General features: G+C 36.0%; 1 protein-coding gene across 1 annotated transcript in view; it reads right to left on the reverse strand.

Moving 5' to 3' along the window:
• Positions 1-250: 250 nt before the first annotated feature.
• Positions 251-24,904, reverse strand: part of POT1 (protection of telomeres 1) — a 102,193-nt gene continuing 77,539 nt past the window's right edge. The window contains exons 13-20 of the mRNA XM_052639003.1: positions 19,739-19,795; positions 17,578-17,734; positions 15,376-15,581; positions 10,502-10,637; positions 6,272-6,360; positions 3,906-3,997; positions 2,249-2,354; positions 251-384 (exon numbers count right to left, since the gene is read on the reverse strand). Of these exons, the coding sequence (XP_052494963.1) occupies positions 272-384; positions 2,249-2,354; positions 3,906-3,997; positions 6,272-6,360; positions 10,502-10,637; positions 15,376-15,581; positions 17,578-17,734; positions 19,739-19,795 (956 nt within the window). The 3' untranslated portion in view covers positions 251-271. The remainder of the gene's footprint in view (positions 385-2,248; positions 2,355-3,905; positions 3,998-6,271; positions 6,361-10,501; positions 10,638-15,375; positions 15,582-17,577; positions 17,735-19,738; positions 19,796-24,904) is intronic.

Genomic DNA, 24,904 nt, shown 5'->3' on the forward strand with positions numbered 1-24,904 from the left:
ACAGTCCTTATTTATTTGATGTCTCTCTTTTATACCTCTCACAGATATCATATTGGAGATTCTGAGCAACAGGAACATTTTGAACTTACAAGAGGGCATTAAGATAACACAATGCCTATTGGTCAAAACAAACAAACAAACAAAAAAACTGGCTAAAATGAAAAATAAACTATAGAATTAGATGTTTCATGTGTTTTATAGCAATCTCATAGAAAATGGTAATGTTTTCTAAAATTACAATATTTCATATGCTCTAAGCTGAATGTCAAAATTAGATAACATCATCTGCAATTGTAGTATCAAAAATCTGATAGCATATCTGCTGCTCCTTTCCACTTGTGACATTATATGACCTGATGAAGAATTCCAGCCATGGATATGCATCTACAAATCAAAAAATGAAGTGATAGTGAATCATCAAAACTAAACAAATAACTCTGAAATATGTATCTAAGCGTAACACTTAACTAGTAAAATTAACATATTTAATTTAGCTTGAGAAGTAAATAAATACACTCACCAAATTTAACATCCTCTGTTCTTTCAAATACACAGTGGCTTCATGTTACTGTTTTGCAGCAATTCTGACTAATTTGAATTTTTCCCGAATAACATGAAAAAGTCACAATGTAGGGTTTTCAAGATATTTGATATCATAGGTAGTAATCTAAGTCATTCCCAACTTTTTTAAATTTTATTTTTTGGCTGTGCTGGGTCTTTGCTGTACTTGGGCTTTCTTCTCTAGTTACAGAGAGCGGGAGCTACTCTTCTTTGCAGTGCATGGGCTTCTCATTGTGGTGGCTTCTCTTGTTGCAGAGCACAGGCTCTAGAGCACGTGGGCTTCAGCAGTTGAGCCACAGGAGCCTCTGAAGTGCAGGCCCAGCAGTTACAAGCACACAGGCTTAGCTGCCTCGTGGCATGTGGGATCTTCCTGAGCCGGGGATTGAACACTTGTCTCCTGCACTGGAAGGCAGATTCTCAACCACTGGACCACCAGGGAACTCCCTGGTGGGGACTTTTCTTTCTTTTTTTTCTGCTGAGTGGTTACTGATCTACCCCGTTTTGTTTTTCTTGGTTGACTGAGAAGAAAACCAGCTCACCTTTACATCTGTCTAGCTGAAAGCCCTGTCAGGTACCAGGTACTCTGTCCAGGCAATATGGCAGCCACAGGTGCCATTTCCAAGCTTTGGTCATGACCACAGTGAATCTATATATAGCTTCTAGTACAGTCTGGTAATATTTCTTCAAGTTTGAATTTGAAAGACACTTAATATAATCCTAACTATTGGCAAGGGTCAAGCAAGACAGGCTTCTCCCATACTGTCGGTAGAACCATGAAGAGGGAAAATAGTCTTGAAAAGCCATCTGGTGGTATGTATCAAAAGCCTATCACATCTATGCTTTTTGATATGACTGTTTTATTTTCAAATATTTATCCAAAAGAATCCAAACAGCCAATAAAAATGAAAACTGACATCAAATAAAAGTATGTAAGTTAGACTTAGTTATGGATGTACAAAAACTCTCTCTTTGGAATTGTTATAAAATGCAAAGACTGACTAGGGGAAAATAAAACCTGATTTGAGACAAACTATAAAAGTTAAACTGACAGCAGCTAAATTTGCTGCTGGTAAAATCTGTTACTGATGAAAAAGTGTTAGAGGAAGTCAAATTGCCTTAAAATGATTTAGATCTGTACATTTAAAGCAAAGAGAAATAATGGCCACAAAAGAAGTAGGTGTAATCAAGGCAATCTGACTTGAAGACTGGCTGATGAATCAAATATTACACAGAAAACAACAAAAGCTAGCAAAATATTTAGCAAACTAAAAACTTATAAAATCTGAAATTAGTTAATATTGAATAAACAATTTATCAGTGAACTGGCTAAGTGAGTTTTTTACAGGAAATGTTTGTCAAAATTTCGTCCCTGTTGGCTTAATTTCAACTGTGTGTATGCACAAGCAGCTTATCAAATGTGTTTGCGATCAAAACTGCCTCCCCCTGATACATTTCAAAATATATAAAAAATCTTTTTTTCACTTCAGGAATTATGATTCATACCTGTCTTATCCTTGCTACAGTCTTCACCAGTAGGTAGGTCATACAGTCTCCTCAATCACTACTTTGTAAATTTATTTGGATTCAGATTTTAAAACTTTTTTACCTCTACAAGTCCAGAGATTAGCCATAAGCTAAGTATTATTTCAAGAGAGAATGAATGGCATTAATAAATATTACTGCCTACCAATTTTTGCTCCAGGAGGACAAAACATATCCATGATCATTTCCATACTGTGCTGAAGATTATCATTGTTTAAGACTTCTGATGCTGGAATCTGGAAGAAATTTTCCTTAAGAAAAACATGAAGAAACAAGGAAATGATCAGAAATTATAATCAATGTGAAAGTATTTGAATATTATCTAATTAAAATCATCTATACTATTTCACCCTATTTATATCGTAGAATTCATAAACTAAGAGTGCTAAACTCTAAAATCTAATTCATTACTTTAAAGACAGCTTTGAGATACATATAAAATCAAGTTAAATTGTCTTGACATATGATAAAAGTAATGAGCAGAGCACAGTGAAGTTTACTATTCTCTTGACAGCACATAGACTAAGCACCTACAATGACTAAGTGCCAAGTTTAAAACAGCATAATATATACTATATATTTATTTGTTTAACTTTTTCTCCTCTACTATTTGTAAGATCCAGGAGGGAAACGAGTTTGCTTGCTTCACTCATTGCCACATTCCTATCACAAAGAAAAGCACTTGGCATAGTGCAGGTGCTCATTAATGATTTAATAAATGGATAAACTGCTTAGGCAGAAGAAAAGCTGTCCTCCTCTTTATCCCAGATTTTTTTCCCAATGTGTGTAGTAAAAAATTTAACCTCACTGGCCTTTGCCCTCAGTTTCTGAGAGGTAATCTCTAAAACCTTGGGACATCATGCCTCACAGGCGTGTCTGCATTTGCCTGGGGAACTTGGGTCACTCTAACACTGTGATTTAGGGTGGAGAGTTTGGAGTATGTGGTTTTAACTTGACCACTGGAGGGGCTGAAGACTGAGATAAGTCACATGGGCAGCCAATAATGACGACCTGATGAAGCTCCAATAAAAACTGGATACTACAGCTCCTTTGGGCTTCCCTGGTTGGCAACACCTCATGTGTCCTGCTACACATCATTACCAGGAAAGTAACACTGTCCACGACTCCACAGGAAGAGAACAAATGGAAGCTCCATGTTTGAAACTTTCCTGGATTCATTTATGCACCTCTTCCCTTGATGATTTTAACCTATACCCTTCAGCCATAATAAATTGTTAACAGTGAGCATAACGGCACACAGTAAGTTCTGTGCGTCTTTCTAGTAAAACAGTGGTTGTGGAGACATCTGTACTTTCGATTGGTGTCAGAAGTAAGGGTCTTGGTCTCGGGAACCCCTCAACTTGAAATTGTTAGAAATGAAGGCGGTCTTGTGGGTAGCTACCAAGCTTCACATAATACAAAGGATCTTCCCATAAAAGTAATTTCATTCTTTCTAATATGAAATGTTGGAGACTTAAAAAGCCCAGTGAAATGCTAATAGATATTGCCTGAGGGTATGTCCACGCCTCTGCCTTCTGTTCTTGGAGTGTAACTTTGGCATGGTATGGAGGAGTCTTTCCTTAAATTCTTCTTTTTCAATTTCTCACTATTCACATATTAAGACTGTAGTGTCAAATCAAAAGAGAGTAAATACATACATAATTTAAGATTTATGTGCTTGTGTTTTATTTATTCTTCTGAGTTGCCTTAAATGTTCTCAGTAATAAGGTAGGCGTGAATAAATATATTAAAATTCAAAAAAGTACTATTTTAGAAATATCTTCACAACCTCTGTTACTTACAGAATCCATGAGGTAAGCTTCCAATACTCCCGTTCCATCGTCAAGAGTAAATGTCATCACAAACACTTGTCGGAGGGGAACAATGCCCAGTGCTAATGGAGGAAAAAAGTTGAAACCATATGAATCTATGTCTTTTTTCTTTGACCACAGTGTGCTCCCTCCAGTAAAAGCATGGAGTCTCACAACCACTGGACCACCAAGAAGTCCCACTATGCCTTTTAATACAAGTGAAGAAAAAAGTTGTTTTGTGATATTATGTTCCTGTTAATCTTGTTTACTAAAATAATTCAAGAGACCAAAAAAAAAAAAAAAATTAAAAAAGGCATTCCTTTTTGTTCCCTAATACTAATATGTTAAGCTCATTTCAGAAGGGTAAGTTTAGAATACACACTACACCTATATAGAGACAATGACTCAAGAGCAATGGTATCTTTTTTTGTTAATTTTATTTTCAAAAATTTATGTTTTGGCTGCACTGGGTCTTCCTTGCTGCATGAGAGCTTTTCCAGTTGTGAGTGGCAAGCAGGGGGTACTCTCCATTGCACTGCAGGGGCTTCTCACGTGGTGGCTTCTCCTGTTGCAGAGCACAGGCTCTAGAGTGTGGGCTCAGTAACGGGCGCAAGGGCTTAGCTGCTCTGCGGCATGTGGGATCTTCCCAGACGAGGGATGGAACCCATGTCCTTGTATTGGCAGGTGGATTCTTAACCAATGGACCATCAGAGAAGTCCCAGTACCTTTTTAAAAAACTAAATGTTGATACAGCATTATCTTTAAAATGAGTCGCTCTTCACAGAAAATATAAAAGTGAATTCAAGAAAGGCAATTCAATGCATGTTAGCTTATGAAAGAGAAAATTTAAGTGCCAGAATGTTCTTACAACAAACAGCATACAGTTCAATGGTTAGGATTTTGTAACCTGTCTCTATCCTTTGGATTTTAAGCACAGAGATCACTTATTTTTTAAAAGATAGCATCTGGTTGAATGATGCCAGAATCTAGAGATTTCATAATTTGGTTAAGGTGAGGAAAAAGGAAGAAATTAAAGTGATACTGAATCATATGAAAATGTATAGGTTAAGATGAGTATCTTACTTTGTGTCTATAAATGAAAGACATTCAAAATGCTTATATAATGGAATAATGTCTTCCGTCTGTGGAATTCATATTCAAATATGACTAATAAAGGGGGCAAGTAAGAAAAATAAATTAGGGCATAGAGACATGAGAGAAATCGTTAATATAGAGGAACTGATTTTAAAGATTCAAAAGTCCTCAATAGACTGTGGGCTAAAACCAAAAAGGATGAACATAAAACCTACTCTAAGGGACCGATAAGCAAACAAAGAACTACGTTAAGTACAGGATGACGAGACCAAGCTTGAAGTACACAGCAAGAAACTCATGCAAAAGTTAACCTGGACTTTAACTGGACCACAAACAAAATATGAATTAGTGGTATCATATAGCTAGATTAAAAGGGAAAGAAAACAAAACCAAGAATATAAACCAATATCTACACAGTAAAATTTTCAAGCAAGCAGGAGCACTGTCCAATTTTAGGGAATAAAGATTTTCTCCATATTCCAAATTGGCCAACATCTGCAGCCCTGTTTCTAGCTTTGAGTACCAAACTTTGAGAAGAAGATCGGTAAAATGGAATGCTTATTGAAGAGGAGAAATAAAGCAATAACAAACATGGGAAAGTACCAAAGGAAGTGTGGGCACCTGCTTGGAGAAATAAGGACTTAATGAATACTTGACAGATTACCTTCAAAGGCACAGTCTATTGATTTTATACGAGGGAACACATGGACTCTAATTCTGTTAATAGTAGACAGAATGTGGCCCATGTTGAAATTGCAGGTAAGCAGGTTTTGCCTCACTGTTAAGTACTGCATCTAAAAAGTAAGAGATTTGTTACCTTACAATGTAAATCCCGTGGACAGAGGAGCCTGGTGGCTGGATGACCACAGTTAATGATGTGATATAAAAAGACTCTTATTATTCCAGTAAAGACTTGTATTGGGTAAAAAGTTGTAACAGCTAGCTCTAAAATTCTTTTCAAACCCAAGATACCATAAACTGCAGAGATTTTTCACAAGTTGTATTTATGATTAATACTAAATTACTGAAAATTAAAATGTAGTAAATGAAAAATACTGGCAGATTCTTAAAAGTACATTTTCAGGTTTTTTAAATATTTAAATTTTTATTATGATCACTGTGAATGGTTCTGCTTAAGAAAAACTAAACTTTAGCATAACCTTTGCTCTGATTTTAAAATATCCACAAATACTGAAATATTATGAGTGAGACTATCCTATACAAAGACAGTTACAATTACAGGACACAGAAATTCATCTAACCTTCTGCCACAGAAGAAGGAATCCACGATGTTTTATTAACCAGGGAATTTAGATTTTTTATTGGTCTCAAATTAGAGCAGTGTTTACATCTGAAATCAATAAAAGAAAAAATAATTTATTATAAGTAATTATTATAATTCATTTAATTATTATAAATCTTTGCTGTGCAAGCACGCACAATTTAAAAAGTATATTATTATACAAAAGAGCACTGTAATTTCTGTATTTTAATGTGCATATTACAAACAATTATTAAAAAATAAACTTCTTACAATAGAAGCAATCAAAAAGATAGTACAGTCAGAATATACACTGCTAAGCTGACAATGAGAAAGGTTCCAGGTGCAGGCTGTTAATTAATTTGGCTAATTTCCTTATTTGGTAAAGTGAAAAACTCTACAGACTCTTTTGATTTATGGCTCTGAGAACAATATGTAATACCCAAGACCTTAAATTTATAAATATAGCCAATAAGAGAAAGTTACTCTAACTAAAGAAGTTAGTACTAGGACATATTTAGAGAATCATAGTTTATGATGCTTAATGCTAGTTAGGGGTTTCCTAGGTGGCAGAGTGGTAAAGAATCTGCCTGTCAAAGAAGGATATGTGGGTTCAATCCCTGGGCTAGGAAGATCTTCTGGAGGAAATGCTAACCCACTCCAGTATTCTTGCCAGGATAATTCAATGGACAGAGGAGCTTGATGGGCTACAGTCCATGGAGTCGCAGAGTTGGACAAGACTGAGCAACTGAGCATGCATGTACAATACTGTATTTATTCTTCGTAATATAAATCAATCTAAAATCACAGAATACACTTACATTGTACATTATCTAGTATAGATATTTTGCTTTACTTATATATAAACTTATAGATAAACCCTGATGCTGGGAGGGACTGGGGGCAGGAGAAGGGGACAACAGAGGCTGAGATGGCTGAATGGCATCACCGACTCAATGGACATGAGTTTGAGTGAACTCCAGGAGTTGGTGATGGACAGGGAGGCTTGGCATATTGCGATTCATGGGGTCACAAAGAGTTGGATACGACTGAGTGACTGAACTGAACTGAATTGACTTTTTATTATATATATTAATATTTAGGAGGTGTTGATAAGAAAATAAACTTGGATAAAAATATAAAATTAACATTTAAAAGGTTCATGCAGAATACTTTTCATTTGCATTCTAGGGAGGAACAGAGGGTAACTATATTAAATATTATCTCCTTCCACTCTTCAAATACACCAAAGCGTCTTCTTTAACAGAAAAAGCTAACTGGGTGAGTTACCTTCAAAAATGGCTGTAATACTAAACTTTAGAGATTGATAAAGTAACTATACAAATTAAAAATTAGAGTAACAAGCATAAATTAGAGAATTCATTACTTCCGAAGTAATGAAAGAGGAAAAAGGAGAAAAATAAGAACATTTTTATAAATTAATCCAACAGATGACTGGAGAAAAAAAATAAAGTAATAACAAAAAAGGGTGAGAAGGGAAACAACAATATTATGGTAAGCGTGGAGAAGGAAACAGCAACCCACTCCAGTATTCTTGCCTGGAGAATCTCATGGACAGAGGAGCCTGGTGGGCTATAGTCTATGGAGTCGCAAGAGTTGGACACAACTTAGCAACTAAACCACCACCACCACCAAGTGTAAAACAACATGAAATATAATGTAGAAATAAAACCTAGATGTTTTAGTAATTAACTTATTTTAAAATCATCTACAAAAAAAACAACTAAAATCTATTGGTATTTATTTATGAGACCTACTAAAATATAACAACAAAAAATATAAAAGCAATGGGATGAGAATAAGATAAACCATGCAATTACCAACCAAAAAAGCTGATACAGTTATAAGAATACGAAAAAAAAAAAAACATTACAGCAAAAAATCATAATAATAGATGAAGTTATTATATAAGGATATACAGTACACTGAATTCACCAAGAAGATGAAATGCTGAACCTGAATGAACAAACAAAACAGACTCAAAACATATAAAATACACACTGACAGAATAAAACATCACAAACCCACAATCACAGAGGACATTAACCATAGCCTCTAAGAAGGTACTATATAGTTAAAATCACAAAGGAAAGAAGGTTTGGATACAATTAATAAGCTTGCCTAATGGACATAACTAAACACTATTAAACATTAAACACAACTATTAGAAAATACACATTCTTTTAAAAATCTATGTAGTATGTACAAATTATGAACAAACATATTCCTTGATAAAGCAAAGATGGATCATTATGAAATACATCAAGCTACTTGGTTCAAAAGTAATTAGCTAAAATATAAATAAGAATGCAGCATATAAAATGAGTGTGTGAAAAATTTTAAATACAGAGTGAAATAATTCATGGGCCAAAGAAATAATAATGGAAATTGTGAAACATTTAGAAATGACAAGAAAAACAGTATCTATCAAACCTTTGGTTAAAGCTATGGCTACTTTCTCAGGGGAAAATTACAGAATTCAATATAAATATTTAAACGTATACTAAAAAACAGTGAATTAAGTGAGACAAACATTCAATTTAAAACATTACATGAATGGAGTACTAAGGAAACCTACAGAAAGTAAAGGAAAGAAGTAAAGAACAATAATAAACAAAATACAGACCATCAACAAAAACAAAAGCTAGTTGCTTTGGCAAAAAAGGCCAAGGGTTAAAAAGTTGCATATAATATGAAGTGAATTCAAGAAGAGATAAAAAGAAGACTTAAGCACTATGAATAATTTTTGTCAATAAATTTAAACCTAAAAAACAAATAAAATACTATTCTAGAAAACTTTCATTACTAAAATAGATTCAAGAACAAACAAATTCTTAAAAGATGTGCAACGGCTAAAAAACTGAAGCAGTAGTTTCAGTTTATTAAAAAAGTATCATAATCAGAAATCTAAGTAAAGTTTCATAAAAACTTTAAGGTCTTGTCAAACATTTTGGTAAATATGACTATATTAATATTGGAAAAATCTATAAAATAAAAAGAACCATAGAGTTAAAAAAGTATAGGGCGGACTAGAAGTTTGATGAGATGCATGTAACTGCATACAAAAGCTTACAAAAATTCTTTCTACATCTCTTTGTAGAATTATTACAATCGGCTAAACACACACAGGACTTCCCTGATGGCTCAGACAGTACAGAATCCGCCTGCAATGCGGGAGACATGGGTTCGATCCCTGGATTGGGAAGATCCCCTGGAGGAGGGCATGGCAACCTACTCTAGTATTCTTACCTGGAGAATCCCTATGGACAGAGGAGCCTGGCAGGCTACAGTCCATGGGGGTCACAGAGTCAAACACATGGCACAAACACACACAAGAACCAAAACAGAGACCAATAATTCAATAGGAAAAACAAGTGAAAAATGTGTATATGGAATTCACAGAAGAGAAAACCTAAACAGCCAATAAACATGAGAAATATTTAAACTCACAAAAACAGCAGATACTACTTGATGCTCATCAGTCTAACAAAATCTTAAGTCGGACTAATACCAAGAGCTAAGTGTCAAAGAGAATCCGAGGTAAACAAATTTTTACACATTGCTGATTCAACCATATGGCAATCCACTCCAGTACTCTTGCCTGGAGAATTCCATAGACAGAGGAATCTGGAAGGCTATAGTCCATAGAGTCACAAATGGTCAGATACAACTGAAACAACTTAGCACACACACTGCACGACTGGACCATAATCATTGGAAAAACAATCTGGTATTTTCCAATAAAGCAGAAAATATTCTATAACCCAAGGTTTCACAAAGCAGAACCCTTTGACTGTTTGATCAGGTGGAAACACAGATGTTATCTACACTGCCTCTTTCCAAACCTAGTAAGTAGCTCCTAATGTAATTTGATAACTTCTACTTTCTCACTGGCAACTCATTTATAACTTTGTGGCACAGAAATTCTGGAATTCAATTACTTAACTTTTACTAGGATGCAGCTCTGAACTTTCTCTGTAACAAGCATCTAAATTTTTAGAAAGCAAATGAATATTAGCCTTTAGGGCAGCCTTAAACATAGCAGAGTACAGACACTCAATATACATGCTATTCAAAGAAGAGACATATACCAAAAAAATCTATCACCTATAAACTGGTACTCAATCACTATCCACTGAATACAGTAACAACTGGGATAAAATAATAAACAAATAAATAAAATTAAAAGTTCCCATTATTGAAAACATACCCATAGTGATGTATTTTTCCTTGTATAAGAAATGGAGCTGAAAGGTCAAGGACTTCCAGGTCTTCATGGCCAGATCTTACAGGAATTACACTATGAAACTTGTCTGAGAGTTTGCAGATTTCACTGAGTGTACCTCCTATTAAAAGGGAACAAATAAACCCTTCAAATAGTACAAATATAAAGTAGACAGACGGGTATTTATTGTGCAACGTCTTAAAGGCAGTAAAAGACTAACAGGATGGACAGAAAAAGACAACAAATGCCATGAATTTAACACACTTATACACTTATTGTTAAAAATAGCAATTTGTAAACTTAGGATCCTATTCATTGATTAAAGAAACCACTGAGAAAAAATGCTGAGATATGAGCAAAATAAAAGGTTTGTGAAATATGAACCATCATCTTTTAAAATTTATACAAATTGCTCTTTAAGCCTGGAACACTTTGGTTCGAATGACCTAAAAAAGAATAAATTTGAGAATGAAAAAATGAGGGGATTCCCATTATTAAGTCTGCTATATACTACTAATGTCTAGGCAAATTTAGTCTTGAGTTTGAAATGAATCTTTTCAGTTTTCAGTTCAGTTCAGTCGCTCAGTCGTGTCTCTTTGGGACGCCATAGACTGCAGCGCGCCAGGCCTCCCTGTCCATCACCAACTCCAGAGTTTACTCAAACTCATGTCCACTGAGTTGGTGATGCCATCCAACCATCTCATCCTCTGTCATCCCCTTCTCCTCCTGCCCTCAATCTGTCCCAGCAACAGGGTCTTTTCAAATGAGTCAGTTCTTCGCATCAGGTGGCCAAAGTATTGGAGTTTCAGCTTCAGCATCAGTCCTTCCAATGAACACTCAGGGATGATCTCCTTTAGGATGGACTGGTTGGATCTCCTTGCAGTCCAAGAGACTCTCAAGAGTCTTCTCCAACACCACAGTTCAAAAGCATCAATTCTTCGGCACTCAGCCTTCTTCACAGTCCAACTCTCACATCCATACATGACTACTGGAAAAACCATAGCTTTGACTAGATGGACCTTTGCTGGCGAAGTGATGTCTCTGCTTTTTATTATGCTGTCTAGGTTGGTTATAACTTTCCTGCCAAGGAGCAAGCATCTTTTAATTTCATGGCTGTAATCACCATATGCAGTGATTTTGGAGCCCCCAATAGTAAAGTCTGACACTGTTTCCCCATCTATTTTCCATGAAGTGATGGGACCAGATGCCATGATCTTAGTTTTCTGAATGTTGAGCTTTAAGCCAACTTTTTCACTCTCCTCTTTCACTTTCATCAAGAGGCTCTTTAGTTCTTCACTTTCTGCCATGAGAGCGGTGTCATCTGCATATCTGAGGTTATTGATATTTCACCCAGCAATCTTGATTCCAGCCTGTGCTTCATCCAGCCCAGCATTTCTCATGATGTACTCTGCATGTAAGTTAAATAAGCAGGGTGACAAGATATAGCCTGGACAGACTCCTTTCCCTATTTAGAACCAGTCTGTTGTTCCATGTTCAGTTCTAACTATTGCTTCTTGACCTGCATGGAGATTTCTCAAGAGGCAGGTGAGTTCAGTTCAGTTGCTCAGTCATGTCCAACTCTTTGCAACACCATGAACCACAGCACACCAGGCCTCCCTATCCATCACCAACTGCTGGAGTCTACCCAAATCCATGTCCATTGAGTCCATCCAATCATCTCATCCTCTGTCATCCCCTTCTCTTCCTGCCTTCAATCTTTCCCAGCATCAGGGTCTTTTCAAATGAGTCAGCTCTTCACATCAGATGGCCAAAGTAATGGAGTTTCAGCTTCAACATCAGTCCTTCCAATGAACACCCAGGACTGATCTCCTTTAGGAGGCACGTCAGGTTGTCTTATATCCCCATCTCTTTCAGAATTTTCCTCAGTTTATTGTGATCCTCACAATCAATGGCTTTGGTATAGTCAATAAAGCTGAAATAGATGTTTTTCTGGAATTCTCTCGCTTTTTTGATGATCCAGCGGATGTTGGCAATTTGATCTCTGGTCCCTCTGCCTTTTCTAAAACCAACTTGAACATCTGGAAGTTCACAGTTCTTTTCAGTTTAACATTTAATTTAAATATAAATGTGAACAGTTCAAGTAATTGAAATTCCTATATAGTGTTTCTTCATTTTTCCTATGTAAAATCATCACACTCAAATGTTATGACAGGAAGGGCACTAAAACCATCAGGTTGGCTGAGAAGAAATAGAATGTTCAATGGCATACCATTATTAGAAGGCAGCCTTATCTCTGACTACTCAAACCTACCAGTACCTTTTCTGGTATACTTTTTTACTTAGACTGATAATTCTTCCTCTCCAGGGAAAGAGAACATGATTTATAAAAACAGTTTTGTGTATTTCCTAAAAATTTGTGTATAATTTATAGTGTTGAAATTCAATTGTGAGGGGGAAGTATTTCTGGCATAGTAGAGTGAGAACATTCAAAAATACACATCTCTATAATAGCAAAAAGAACTTCGGCAAAAATTATCAAATTCAACTTTTTCAGAACTCTAGAATTAAAGTAAAGAAATTGCCTGCAATGTGGGAGGCCTGGGTTCGATCCCTGGGTTGGGAAGATCTCCAGGAGTGCATGGCAATCCACTCCAGTATTCTTGCCTGGAGAATTCCAACCACAGAGGAGTCTGGCAGCTATAATCCATGGGGTCACAAAGAGTCAGACACGACTGAGTGACTAAGCACAGAAATCAACCAAAGGTTTGCAACAATTCAAGGAGTGTCATTCAAAAATAGTGGATAAATCTTGGTGAGAACAGCAAGCTTAGTGGTATTTTAACTTGCCCGGCTCCCATACCTCTTTTCTCAGATTTGTAATAGCAGCATCTAACTACAGTTAGATCCTAGCCTAGGCCTGGAGGTTATAATACTCAGAAATATGATAAAATAAAAATAGCCTGGCTGGCAACAGTCCATAGGGTTGCAAGCAAAGTCAATTACACATTAGGTTTACTACTCTAGGTGTTGAAGTTACATAGATTAAAATTACATGTATTCTGACCTCAGGGAAGTTTTACATTCTAATAAAGACAACAAGTCTATAAACAGACAGATAAGGCACAAATATAAGAAGAAAATGCCCTACTAGAAGTTCATATGGTATGTAATAAGAATGACTCAAATCTGCCTGATAAATCAGAAAAATGCCTGATGCATGTAGGTGTTCATTAAATATTATATATGAACTGCTGAATAAGAAGAATTGCTGCATTTACTTCTGAAGAAGTATTAGAGCAGAATTTCCCAGGAAAACAGCAATGGAATGGCAAAGAGGTACAGAGAAATACACTAGGTTTAAGATGTATCACCAGTTCAGTATGCCTACAGGGTGGGATGGGAATTGAGGTAGGAGATGAGATCGAAAATTTGAGGGATAACTGGTAATTAGAGATAGAAGCAGGAGCTACGGGGACTTCTCTGTTAAGCTTCCTTTGGACCCTCAAGGCCAACTTGGCTAAGAACAGAATTCTGTGGGAGGCAGCAAAGCACAGAAGGACCCGAAGGCGTATTTGACATCCTCTTAGTTGGCTCTACAAGGACAGTTCTAATATAGTCTGATAGAATCATGGCTTTATTTTATTTTTAGGGCATATAAATAGTCTTACTCCATTTGTGTGTGTGTGTGTATGTCTTTGTTTTTATGTCTATCTTCTGGTACAAGTAAAAATACTGTTAAGGAAGTAAGTTGTCACATTTCACTCATAAAACTGGCTAAGTTTTTTAAAGCTCTAGTATATCATAATGATGAGGGTAGGGGAAGAGATAATTTCATATGGTACTAAAGCATATGCACACTATGCTAACTTTCCTAGAGAGAAACTGGGTAACATTTACTTAATTCTTTGTGCCCTCATAATTACACTTCATCCAGGGGGAGATACAGTTTATCACAGAGTTACTATGTCAAAAAACAGGACGTAACTCAGTTTCACTAGTCACTATACTGGGAACCACTATACTGTGGTTGTTTTCTCATGTATAAAATAGCTTATAATAGTACCAACTTCACAGGATTATTAAATCAGTTAAGATATAGAAATTAATTAGAATAGTTTCCTATATGCATAATGTATTAAAACAAGAAATGTTCATGAAAACACCACCAATGTTTATACACATATGTATTCACATATATATATAATTATTTTTTAAAAGATTATGAATTACTTTTATAAACAGAAAAACATCAGTAATAAAAATGATCATAATCCATTGTAATAAAGATCAGTTCATTTACAAAATGAAACTAAAGTTTTCTCTATTGCAAATTAGAGGCGGTCTTCTTTTATTATGTATTGTTATATAAATATTAGATAAAAATAAGACAAAAGTATAAAAGAAATGCAAAAACAAATTTGACTGAAAGCTTCATTCTTTTAAAATACTGTATGTCAAGTTATCTTTACTTGAGTCAAGGATTCCTTCCTTGATTTAGCTGTCAATAGATGACTTTCATTTTTATGAAACAAGAGTGACATCCAGAGGCCAAGTCAACAGCAACTATATATAATAAACAGCTTCTTGACTATTATTCAGCTCAAAAATCATACTGGATCTTATTAAGATTGCATGTGGGACTCTAACAAGATGAACAAATGCAAACACTTAAGTTTAATGTATAATTTCAAAATGTCATTCAACTAAACTTAGATATGTATATGTGTATGTATATAGTTGAATCTAATTGTTACAGGTATTATGTTATATGAAATTTAAAGCAACAATAGTTTGATTTTATATGCTCAAGGTTTCCCCTAGAATAAATTTAGCAATAATTAATCAGAGAAAGGCAGAAGAAAAAGCTGTATGTTTATAAAATGGTAAAAACATCATACCTTCTATCAAAATTAGACAGTCATTTGAAAGTGGAAGAATACCATTATTTTTCACAAAATGAATAGCTACTTTTCGTCCTCCTTGATCTTTAGTGGTCCAGACCTTCGAATTATATAAGGATGTATTTTGTAGCTTGATATCTGGGGTTTTGCTTGTACCCTCTTGCAAAATCTTATCCAAATCCATCTCATGTGGCACTTCTTGCCTAAAATCATCAACAATGGAATAACACAAAAACAACTGGTATAAGCTTAGAAAGTCAAATTTAACAAATTATCCAATTAAAAGAATGTTTATATGCTTATGAACCATCTACTTATTTTAAAATATTGAGATAATTCACTCTGCAGATTAAAGGACTCATTCAATAGAAAGATATTTGATGACATTTCATGGTTAATTAGATCCATATCATAATTACATTAATAACCACCAATTTCCTTGCCTGGCTCTGTGATACCAAGATTATGTATAATTATTTCTTCACCAAATTGTTCTCTGTAAGGAATGCTAAACCTCCCAGTAGGAACCCTATCTTCACTCCAGCTAAATATTCACTTACCATTTAAGTAATTTCACTTTCATAGGGTACCTATTTTATAGACCAGTATTTATTTTGATTCCTTTTAGTCTAGAATATAATTTTTTAAAATCATATGGCAAAATATGATATAGTAGAAATTGCATAATCTGGAATCAAAAGGTCTATCTCCTTTCCTGTTCTGTCACCAATTAAGTGTGTAACTTTAGGTGAAATCTCTTAACCTTACTAAATGTTCTACTTTTTTGTGTTGTCTTTAATATTTATCTAATTTTACAGCTATGATTGGTCTTTGTTGCTGCACATGGGCTTTCTCTAGTTGTGGCGAGTGGGGGCTACTCTTTGTTGGAGTGTGTGGGCTTCTCAGGAGATTCCCTCGTGGCTCACCTGGTAAAGAATCCACCTGCAATGCGGGAGAATCCACCTGGGTTCGATCCCTGAATTAGGAAGATCCCCTGGAGAAGGGAACGGATACCCACTCCAGTATTCTGGCCTGCAGAATTCCACGGACTGTATAGTCCATGGGGTCACAAAGCATCGGACACAACTGAGCAACATTCACTTCACTATGGGCTTCTCGCTGAGGTGGCTTCTCTTGCTGAGGAACACAGGCTCTAAGGTGCACAGGCTTCTGTAGTTGTACATGGGCTCAGCAGTTGGGGCTTGTGGGCTCCAGAGTATAGGCTCAGAAGTTGTGGTACACAGGCCTAGCTGCCCTGAGGCATGCGGCTACCTCCCGGGCCAGGGATCGAACCCGTGTCCCTTGCATTACAAGGCGGATTCTTAACCACTGGACTACCAGGAAAGCCCCAAACCTCTTAACCTTTCCAAAAGGTTTCCTCATCTGTAGCCCAAATAGATAGAAAACAATCCCTTGTTTTACAGAAGGAGATCTGATGGTTAAAAATCTCCACAAACAGTACTATACTTACATTTCAGAGGGGAAACCATATGTACATTAGTGCAGAGCACACACACAAACAACATGTCCCGATGATGAAGTATATACATGTGTTTCTTACATACATAGAGGGAAGATAGTCAAATTGCATACATAGAGGAAGAGGGATTAAAAATAATTTTCAGAATATGTCTTGAGCCAATAATAAGTACATATATATTCTAATGTCCTATATATTTACTCATTTATATAAAAATTGATGCTTAGCATAAAGATTTTCAGAAACTGAGAAATCCTCAATTATTAACAAAAACTTAAATTATGTTCACTGTATTGTAGTTATTAAGCAGGATAGAAATATTTCCAACAAGGTAACAGTTAGGAATTTCAACTAACCAGAAATCTTATCTATTTAAGATTAGTTAATAATGGTTTACTTTCAATATTTTTTTGTTACAAATGAGAAAGTCTGCTTAAATATTTTCATTGTCTGTTACTTGTCTGCATGTATCAGAGCTACTAAATTGAATTTCAGATCTAAAAACAGCACCTACTTTTTTTACTACTATGAAGAAATATCAAAAGGATTTACCTTTAAGGAATTAGTGTTTTCTCTTAAAAAGATTACCATTCTTTCAAAACACAATAGATTTAAACCATAACTGATTCACTTCCATGACTTAAACTTATACATAAGAAAATATATATACACGAATTTTATGAAATGAAAACTTTGGTTTTATTACAGAAAATACTTACAGTAAATGACACTTAGGACAATAAAGTTTGACAGACTGAAAGAGTTTTCTGGGCTTATATGATCTCAGTTTTGCTCGGATACGATATTGTTGAGGAGTGTTTTGTTTCAAAATAGCACACAGTGGGGTTTTCTCCAAATATTGATGACCTGTAAGTACTATGAAGAATTTTTGGATTAAGTTAGCTATAAGGGTATCAATATATTCATGACAAGAATCTCCATGAAAAAAATATACGATAAAATCTAAGTTGTATTAACTGTCAACTCTGGTAACATTTTACCACATCATCTCTGTCATTTTCTCTGTCTCTCCATATATATATATATGTATATATATAAATCTTACAGATACATGATTCACATATACATATATTCACATATTTATATATATATATATATGAATCATTTGATAGTAAATTCCAAACATTATATCCCTTTACCCCTAACTACTTCAGTGTGTATTTTACAAGAACATGAAATTTCATTAATATATTATAATGCCATTTTCAACATCAAAACACTTACCAATGATTATCACTGAATCAACAGACGTTCAAATTTCTCCAACTAGCCCCATAATGCTCCTATTTAGCATTTTAATTTCAGGTCCAGGATCTAATCCTGAACTATTTGGAGTCCTTCAGTGTAGAATAGTTCCTAAGCTTTTCTTCGTCTTTCAAGATGTTGATATACTGAGAATTTGAGGCTGTTTATTTGGGTGTGTCTGGTTTTTATCATGATCAGATATCAATGATGCATTTTTGGTACGAATACTACCATGTAAGTGATACTTTGCCCTCTCAGAGCATACGAAGAGGCACATGGTGTCAGTGTTTTCACTCCTGGGGATGTGAAACTTTGCTCAGCTCATTAAGGTGGTGTTCAGTAGGTTTCTCCACTATAACCTTATTATTTTCCCCTCCATAATTAATAAGAAAGCATTTGATAAAATATAAATATCCCAATTTCATCAAATGCTTAGAATCCTGCTAGCTTAGGATCCACCAATGATTGGCAACTTAATAAATTACCACTATCATGATTAAAAATGGTGACTTTTTTCCCTAACTTGATTATTTCTTTTATGTTTATCAGCTGCCATTCTATTTGAAATAACAATTTTCTATTAAACCTCATTTATTTGTTTTCCTCTTTCTTTACTCTCCATATGGACTAATAGATTCCTACTTTACTCAAGCAGTACTATCCCATCACTAGTAATTTTAATTTTGACACTTAAATTGTACCAGATTTGACACCTGCCACCGTTAACCTGAGGACTTCTCTACTTTATGGCACAATAAGATATTCCAGAATCATCTTACAATTCTCCTTCCCAATTTTGGAATATGTTATTTCTCCAAGAAGCCTTGGTTGGGGATATTATTTATAAACTAAGATCTGAACACTGCTACTCCTGCTGCCGCTAAGTCACTTCAGTCGTGTCTGACTCTGTGCGACCCCATAGACGGCAGCCCACCAGGCTCTTCCATCCCTGGGATTCTCCAGGCAAGAACACCGGAGTGAGTTGCCATTTCCTTCTCCAATGAATGAAAGTGAAAAGTGAAAGTGAAGTCGCTCAGTCGTGTCCGACTCTTCGCAACCCCATGGACTGCAGCCCACCAGGCTCCTATGTCCGTGGGATTTTCCAGGCAAGAGTACTGGAGTGAGGTGCCATTGCCTTCTCTGAAGATCTGAAAACTAGGTGTGCTCATTGCTACTGGATGTCATTGTTTCCATTCCCTTTTATCAACAGAGCTGGGGCACATATGCATATATGTTTACACCTATGCCAGTTAGGATGAGGTAGAGGAATAAAAGATAAATATGGGTATGTATGTTTTTGTTCTCATGGATATATGCTCTCAATATTAGATAGTGCTAAGTGAAAGTTGCTCAGTTGTGTCTGACTCTTTGCGATCCCCTGGACTATATAGTCTATAGAATTCTCCAGGCCAGAATACTGGAGTGGGTAGCCGTTCCCTTCTCCAGGGGATCTTCCCAACCCAGGGATCGAACCCAGGTCTCCCGCATTGCAGGTGGATTCTCTACCATCTGAGTCACAAGGGAAGCCCAGTGATGAGTTCCTTGATAAACACAAAGACAGACTTCATTATGCTCATTATTGTGTCTCAATTTCAAAGATGAAAATGGTCTTACTTGTAGCTGATAGTTGTTGACATCTTTCAACTTCATATAGTGATACTGATCCAGAGCCTATTTGGAAAAAGGAGAGAATTATATTTTAAAATCCATTAAAAGCTCAATGTGGCAATGAAAACTATAAAACGTTACTGAGAGAAACTGAAGAAAAGCTAAGTCAATGGAGAAATCTGTTTATAGATTCATGTCACTTGTTAATGGAATGCAAAGTTCAATATTGTTAATAACTGATATTCTTCCCAATTGATTTATAGATTCAATGCAATCTTAATCAAAATTGCATAGGCTTTATTATAGAAACAGACAAGTGGATTCCATCAATTAAGTGAAAATGGCAAGGAATTTAAAAGCTAAACATTTTAAATTTCTTGTTTAAAATCCTAAACTAATACTGAACTGTAGATAATGATGTTCATTCACTGAAGTATTTAGGAGGTGTACTTACATCTGCAAATTACTTTGAAATGTATCAAAAACTAAAATGAATTGATGGATTAAAAAAGATAAAAGACACAGCAAAGAGAGTAAAAGGTTAACTGGAGAAACTGATGGTGGGAATATGAACGCTGACTGAACAACTGTTTCAACTTCTCTATATGTTTGAAAGTTTTTCTTATGTTGAAAAAGTACACTGTGATGGAAATAAGGGATAGGTGGATAAAATAATAAATTTACTAAATTTAATAGGATGACTTGATGAATGCCATAAAATATAATTTACCACATTCTATTACATATAATAGTATGTTACATTTTTATAATTTATTATATGAAACATCATATACAAACATATGGATTACTTGTTCTTCTTCAACACCACTAATAAATGGCAAAGGCCCATGGTAAGAGAACCTGCATGGACACCTTAAGCTGGCAAACTATAATTTCAAAGAATCTGATTACTTAATATTTGCCATTCTGCATGAAGTGAAACAATGCAAAAGCCTGATTAGTAAACAAATAATAAGAAAATAAGAGAAAAGATGTGCAAAACTGTATTAAAACAGTCTCCTACAAACTGATAAGAAAAAAGATAAAAAGCCCAACAGAAAATCAGGTAAAGAGTAAGAGTAGACAATTCAAAGAAGTAAAATGGGTCGATAAATAGAAGATTTTTTAAGTTTCCAAGTACTCAGGGAAACTAAATATACCTAAAACCTGCCAAACTGAAAAAAGTACACATATTGTTAAAGCAATACCACTGACAGTATAAGGAAGGGGCATGCTATTTGCATTTGAATCCTTTGACATTCTGGCATATAACCTGGTATCATCTATGAAAATAACATGTGTTTACTCTGTGATCCTTCAACTCCACCTTTATGAGTTTATTTTAGAGAAAAAATAAGCTTGAATGTAAAATTGTTCAAGGATGTTTATTAAAACATTATTTGTAACAGTAAGAAACTGAAAACCACCTGACTGTCTATCAAATAGAAAATGGCTGAATTCATTATATTAGATTGATGTAAAATATAATGTAGCTATTAAAAGAATGAGTTTGAGTTATATGAATTAGCCCAGAAAGAGGTCTATGATCTATCATTAAAGAAAGCAACCAGTATACTAAGGTCTCACTTTTGTGAAAACTTTAAACAGAGGAAAAAGATACATATGTTCATATAATATTTTTATAAACATGAATGGTTTGAAGAAATCATAGTCAACTGTTACCTTTCCCTCAGCAAGTGGGCATAAAGGCATGAAAAAGCTACCTAGTTTGATAACTGTCCTATGTACTACTTCTGTTATTTGAAAATAATCAGAAAAACATTTTAGGAGAAAAGAGATTTCAAAAAGTATAATTATAAATCATACTGGCTCTAAGTGATTGTCAACTGAAGTAAATTGGCCTCATAATGGGTGGTTCAAGTTGTCACAGATTAGGCTAAAATGCTGTCATCAAGGTGCTAGGAAATATGAAGAATTTTAAAGCACATAAAATGAAGAAATAAACATGGACAAAATAACCAATCACCAGCATTTGAATGGCACTGACTTTTCCATCAGTTAATAGTAACAGAGGTTGGGGAAATTATATGATTCCCATTACTCAAAGCCTCAGTTTCCTTTCTGCAAAAGGGAACAATAATAGCAACCTCACAGGAGTACGGTTAGGATTAAATAATGACTGTTAGCACTTATTTGGAGAAGGCAATGGCAACCCACTCCAGTACTTTTGCCTGGAAAATCCCATGGACATAGGAGCCTGGTAGGCTGCAGTCCATGGGGTCGCTAAGAGTCGGGCACGACTGAGTGACTTCACTTTCACTTTTCACTTTCATGCATTGGAGAAGGCAATGGCAACCCACTCCAGTGCTCTTGCCTGGAGAATCCCAGGGACGGAGAAGCCTGGTGGGCTGCCGTCTATGGGGTCGCACAGAGTCGGACATGACTGAAGCAACTTAGCAGCAGTAGCAGCACTTATTTAGTGCCTATCAAGTCACAGATGTTAATTTTAATGATTATTACTGATATAGATAGAAAGAGCATAAATATTCATTAAATAGATCACAGAAGGGAAGAAGTTAGGTTGTAGGAAAAGAAAATATAGGGGATAGAAACATGACAGATTTTAAAGCTCAGAGTGTACAAGCAAATACTGAGACAAAATGGTAAAGGAAAAATTATTACAGATTGAGTAAATTTTTAAAATTTATATTTGAATAGCCATCTATTCAGGTAGATAATAATATAAATATACCACCAATTATCTGCTAATATTTTATAATTAGGTACTTGAATAACTCAGTACAACTGGGAACTCTTCAGATATGTATGATCAAAAAATACTTGGGCTGTTGGAAGTAAAGCAGCTAGAAACTAACAAATAGTTGACTGGGCAATGAATACAGATTTTAACAAGTATATATATTTTTGTTGTTATTGTTGATGTTTAGTCGCTAAAGTTGTGTGGGACTCTTCGCCACCTCAAGGGCTATAGCCCACCAGGCTCCTCAGCTCAGTTCAGTAGTTCAGTCATGTCAAACTCTTTGTAACCCCATGGACTGCAGCACACTAGGCTTCCCTGTCCATCATCAACTCCTGGAGCTTGCTCAAACTCATGTTCATTAAGTCAGTGATGCCATCCACCCACCTCATCCTCTGTCATCCCCTTCTTCTGCCTTCAATCTTTCCCAGCATCAGGGTCTTTTCCAGTGAGTCAGTTCTTTGCATCAGGTGGCCAAAGTATTGGAGCTTCAGCTTCAGCATCAGTCCTCCAATGAATACTCAGGACTGATTTCTTTTAGGATTTATTGGTTTGATCTCCTTGCTGTCCAAGGGACTCTCAGGAATTTCTCCAACACCACAGTTCAAAAGCATCAGTTCTTCAGCACTCAGAGTTCTTTATGGTCCAACTCTCACATCTATAACTGGCTACTGGTAAAACCATAGCCTTGACCAGATGAACCATTGTCGGCAAAGTAATCTCTCTGCTTTTTAATATGCTGTCTAGGTTGGGCTTCTCTTCATGGCATCTGGTCCAATCACTTCATGGCAAATACATGGGGAAACAGTGGACACAGTGACAGACTGTATTTTTTGGGGCTCCAAAATCACTGCAGATGGTGACTGCAGCCATGAAATTAAAAGACGCTTGCTCCTTGGAAGGAAAGTTATGACCAACCTAGACAGCATATTAAAAAACAGAGACATTACTTTGCTAATAAATGTTCATCTAGTCAAAGCTATGGGTTTTCCAGTAGTTACGTATGGATGTGAGAGTTGGACTATAAAGAAAGCTGAGCGCAGAAGAACTGATGCTTTTGAACTGTGGTATTGGAGAAGACTCTTGAGAGTCCCTTGGATTGCAAGGAGATCAAACCATTCCATCCTAAAGGAAATGAGTCCTGAATATTCACTGATGGGACTGATGCTGAAGCTGAAACTCCAATACTTTGGCCACCTGATGTGAAGAACTGACTCATTTGAAAAGATCCTGATGCTGGGAAAGATTGAGGGCAGGAGAAGAAGGGGACGACAGAGGATGAGATGGTTGGATGGCATCACTGACTCTATGGACATGAGTTTAAGCAAACTCCAGGAGTTGGTGACGGACAGGGAAGCCTGGTGTGCTGAAATCCGTGGGGTCACAAAGAGTTGGACACGACTGAGCGACTGAACGGCACTATACTGAGGTTGGTCATTGCTTTTCTTCCAAGGAGCAAGCATCTTTTAATTTCATGACTGCAGTCACCATCTGCAGTGATTTTGGAGCCCAAGAAAATAAAGTCTGTCACTGTTTCTCCAGTTTCCTCATCTATTTGACATGAAGTGATGGGACTGGATACCATGATCTTCATTTACTGAATGTTGAGTTTTAAGACAGCTTTTTCATTTTCCTCTTTCACTTTCATCAAGAGGCTCTTAAGATTTTCTTCACTTTCTGCCATAAGGGTGGTGTAATCTGCATATCTGAGGTTATTGATATTTCTCCCGGCAATCTTGATTCCAGCTTGTGCTTCATTCAGCCTGGCATTTAGCATGATGTACTCTGCATATAAGTTAAATAAGCAGGGTGACAATATACAGCCTTGATGTACTTCTTTCCCAATTTGGAACCATTCTGTTGTTCCATGTCCAGTTCTAACTGTTGCTCCTTGACATGCGTACAGATTTCTCAGGAGGCAGGTCAGGTGGTCTCGAATTCCTATCTCTTTAAGAATTTGTTTATGAAGTATCACTACATAAAAACCAAGCAGACATGATGGAGTTCCAGCTGAGCTATTTCAAATCCCAAAAGATGATGCTGTTAAAATGCTACACTCAATATGCCAGCATATCTGGAAAACTCAGCAGTGGCGACAGGACTAGAAAAGGTCAGTTTTCATTACAATTCCACTAGGCTCCTTTGTCCATGGGATATTTTCAGGCAAGAATACTGGAGTGGGTTGCCATTTCCTTCTCCAGGGGATCTTCCTGACCCGAGAATTAAACCCATGTCTCCTGCATTTCCTGTATTGGCAGGTGGATTCTTTACCATTAAGTCACCTGCGAAGCCCAATAGGTATATACACATACACATAAATGTATATACACAAATACTGCTGCTGCTGCTAACTCGCTTCAGTCGTGTGCAACTCTGTGTGACCCCATACACAGCAGCCAACCAGGCTCCCCCATCCCTGGGATTGTCTAGGCAAGAATACTGGAGTGGGTTGC

The sequence above is a fragment of the Budorcas taxicolor genome, chromosome 4, assembly GCF_023091745.1.
Source record: "Budorcas taxicolor isolate Tak-1 chromosome 4, Takin1.1, whole genome shotgun sequence".
Lineage (NCBI taxonomy): Eukaryota > Metazoa > Chordata > Mammalia > Artiodactyla > Bovidae > Budorcas > Budorcas taxicolor.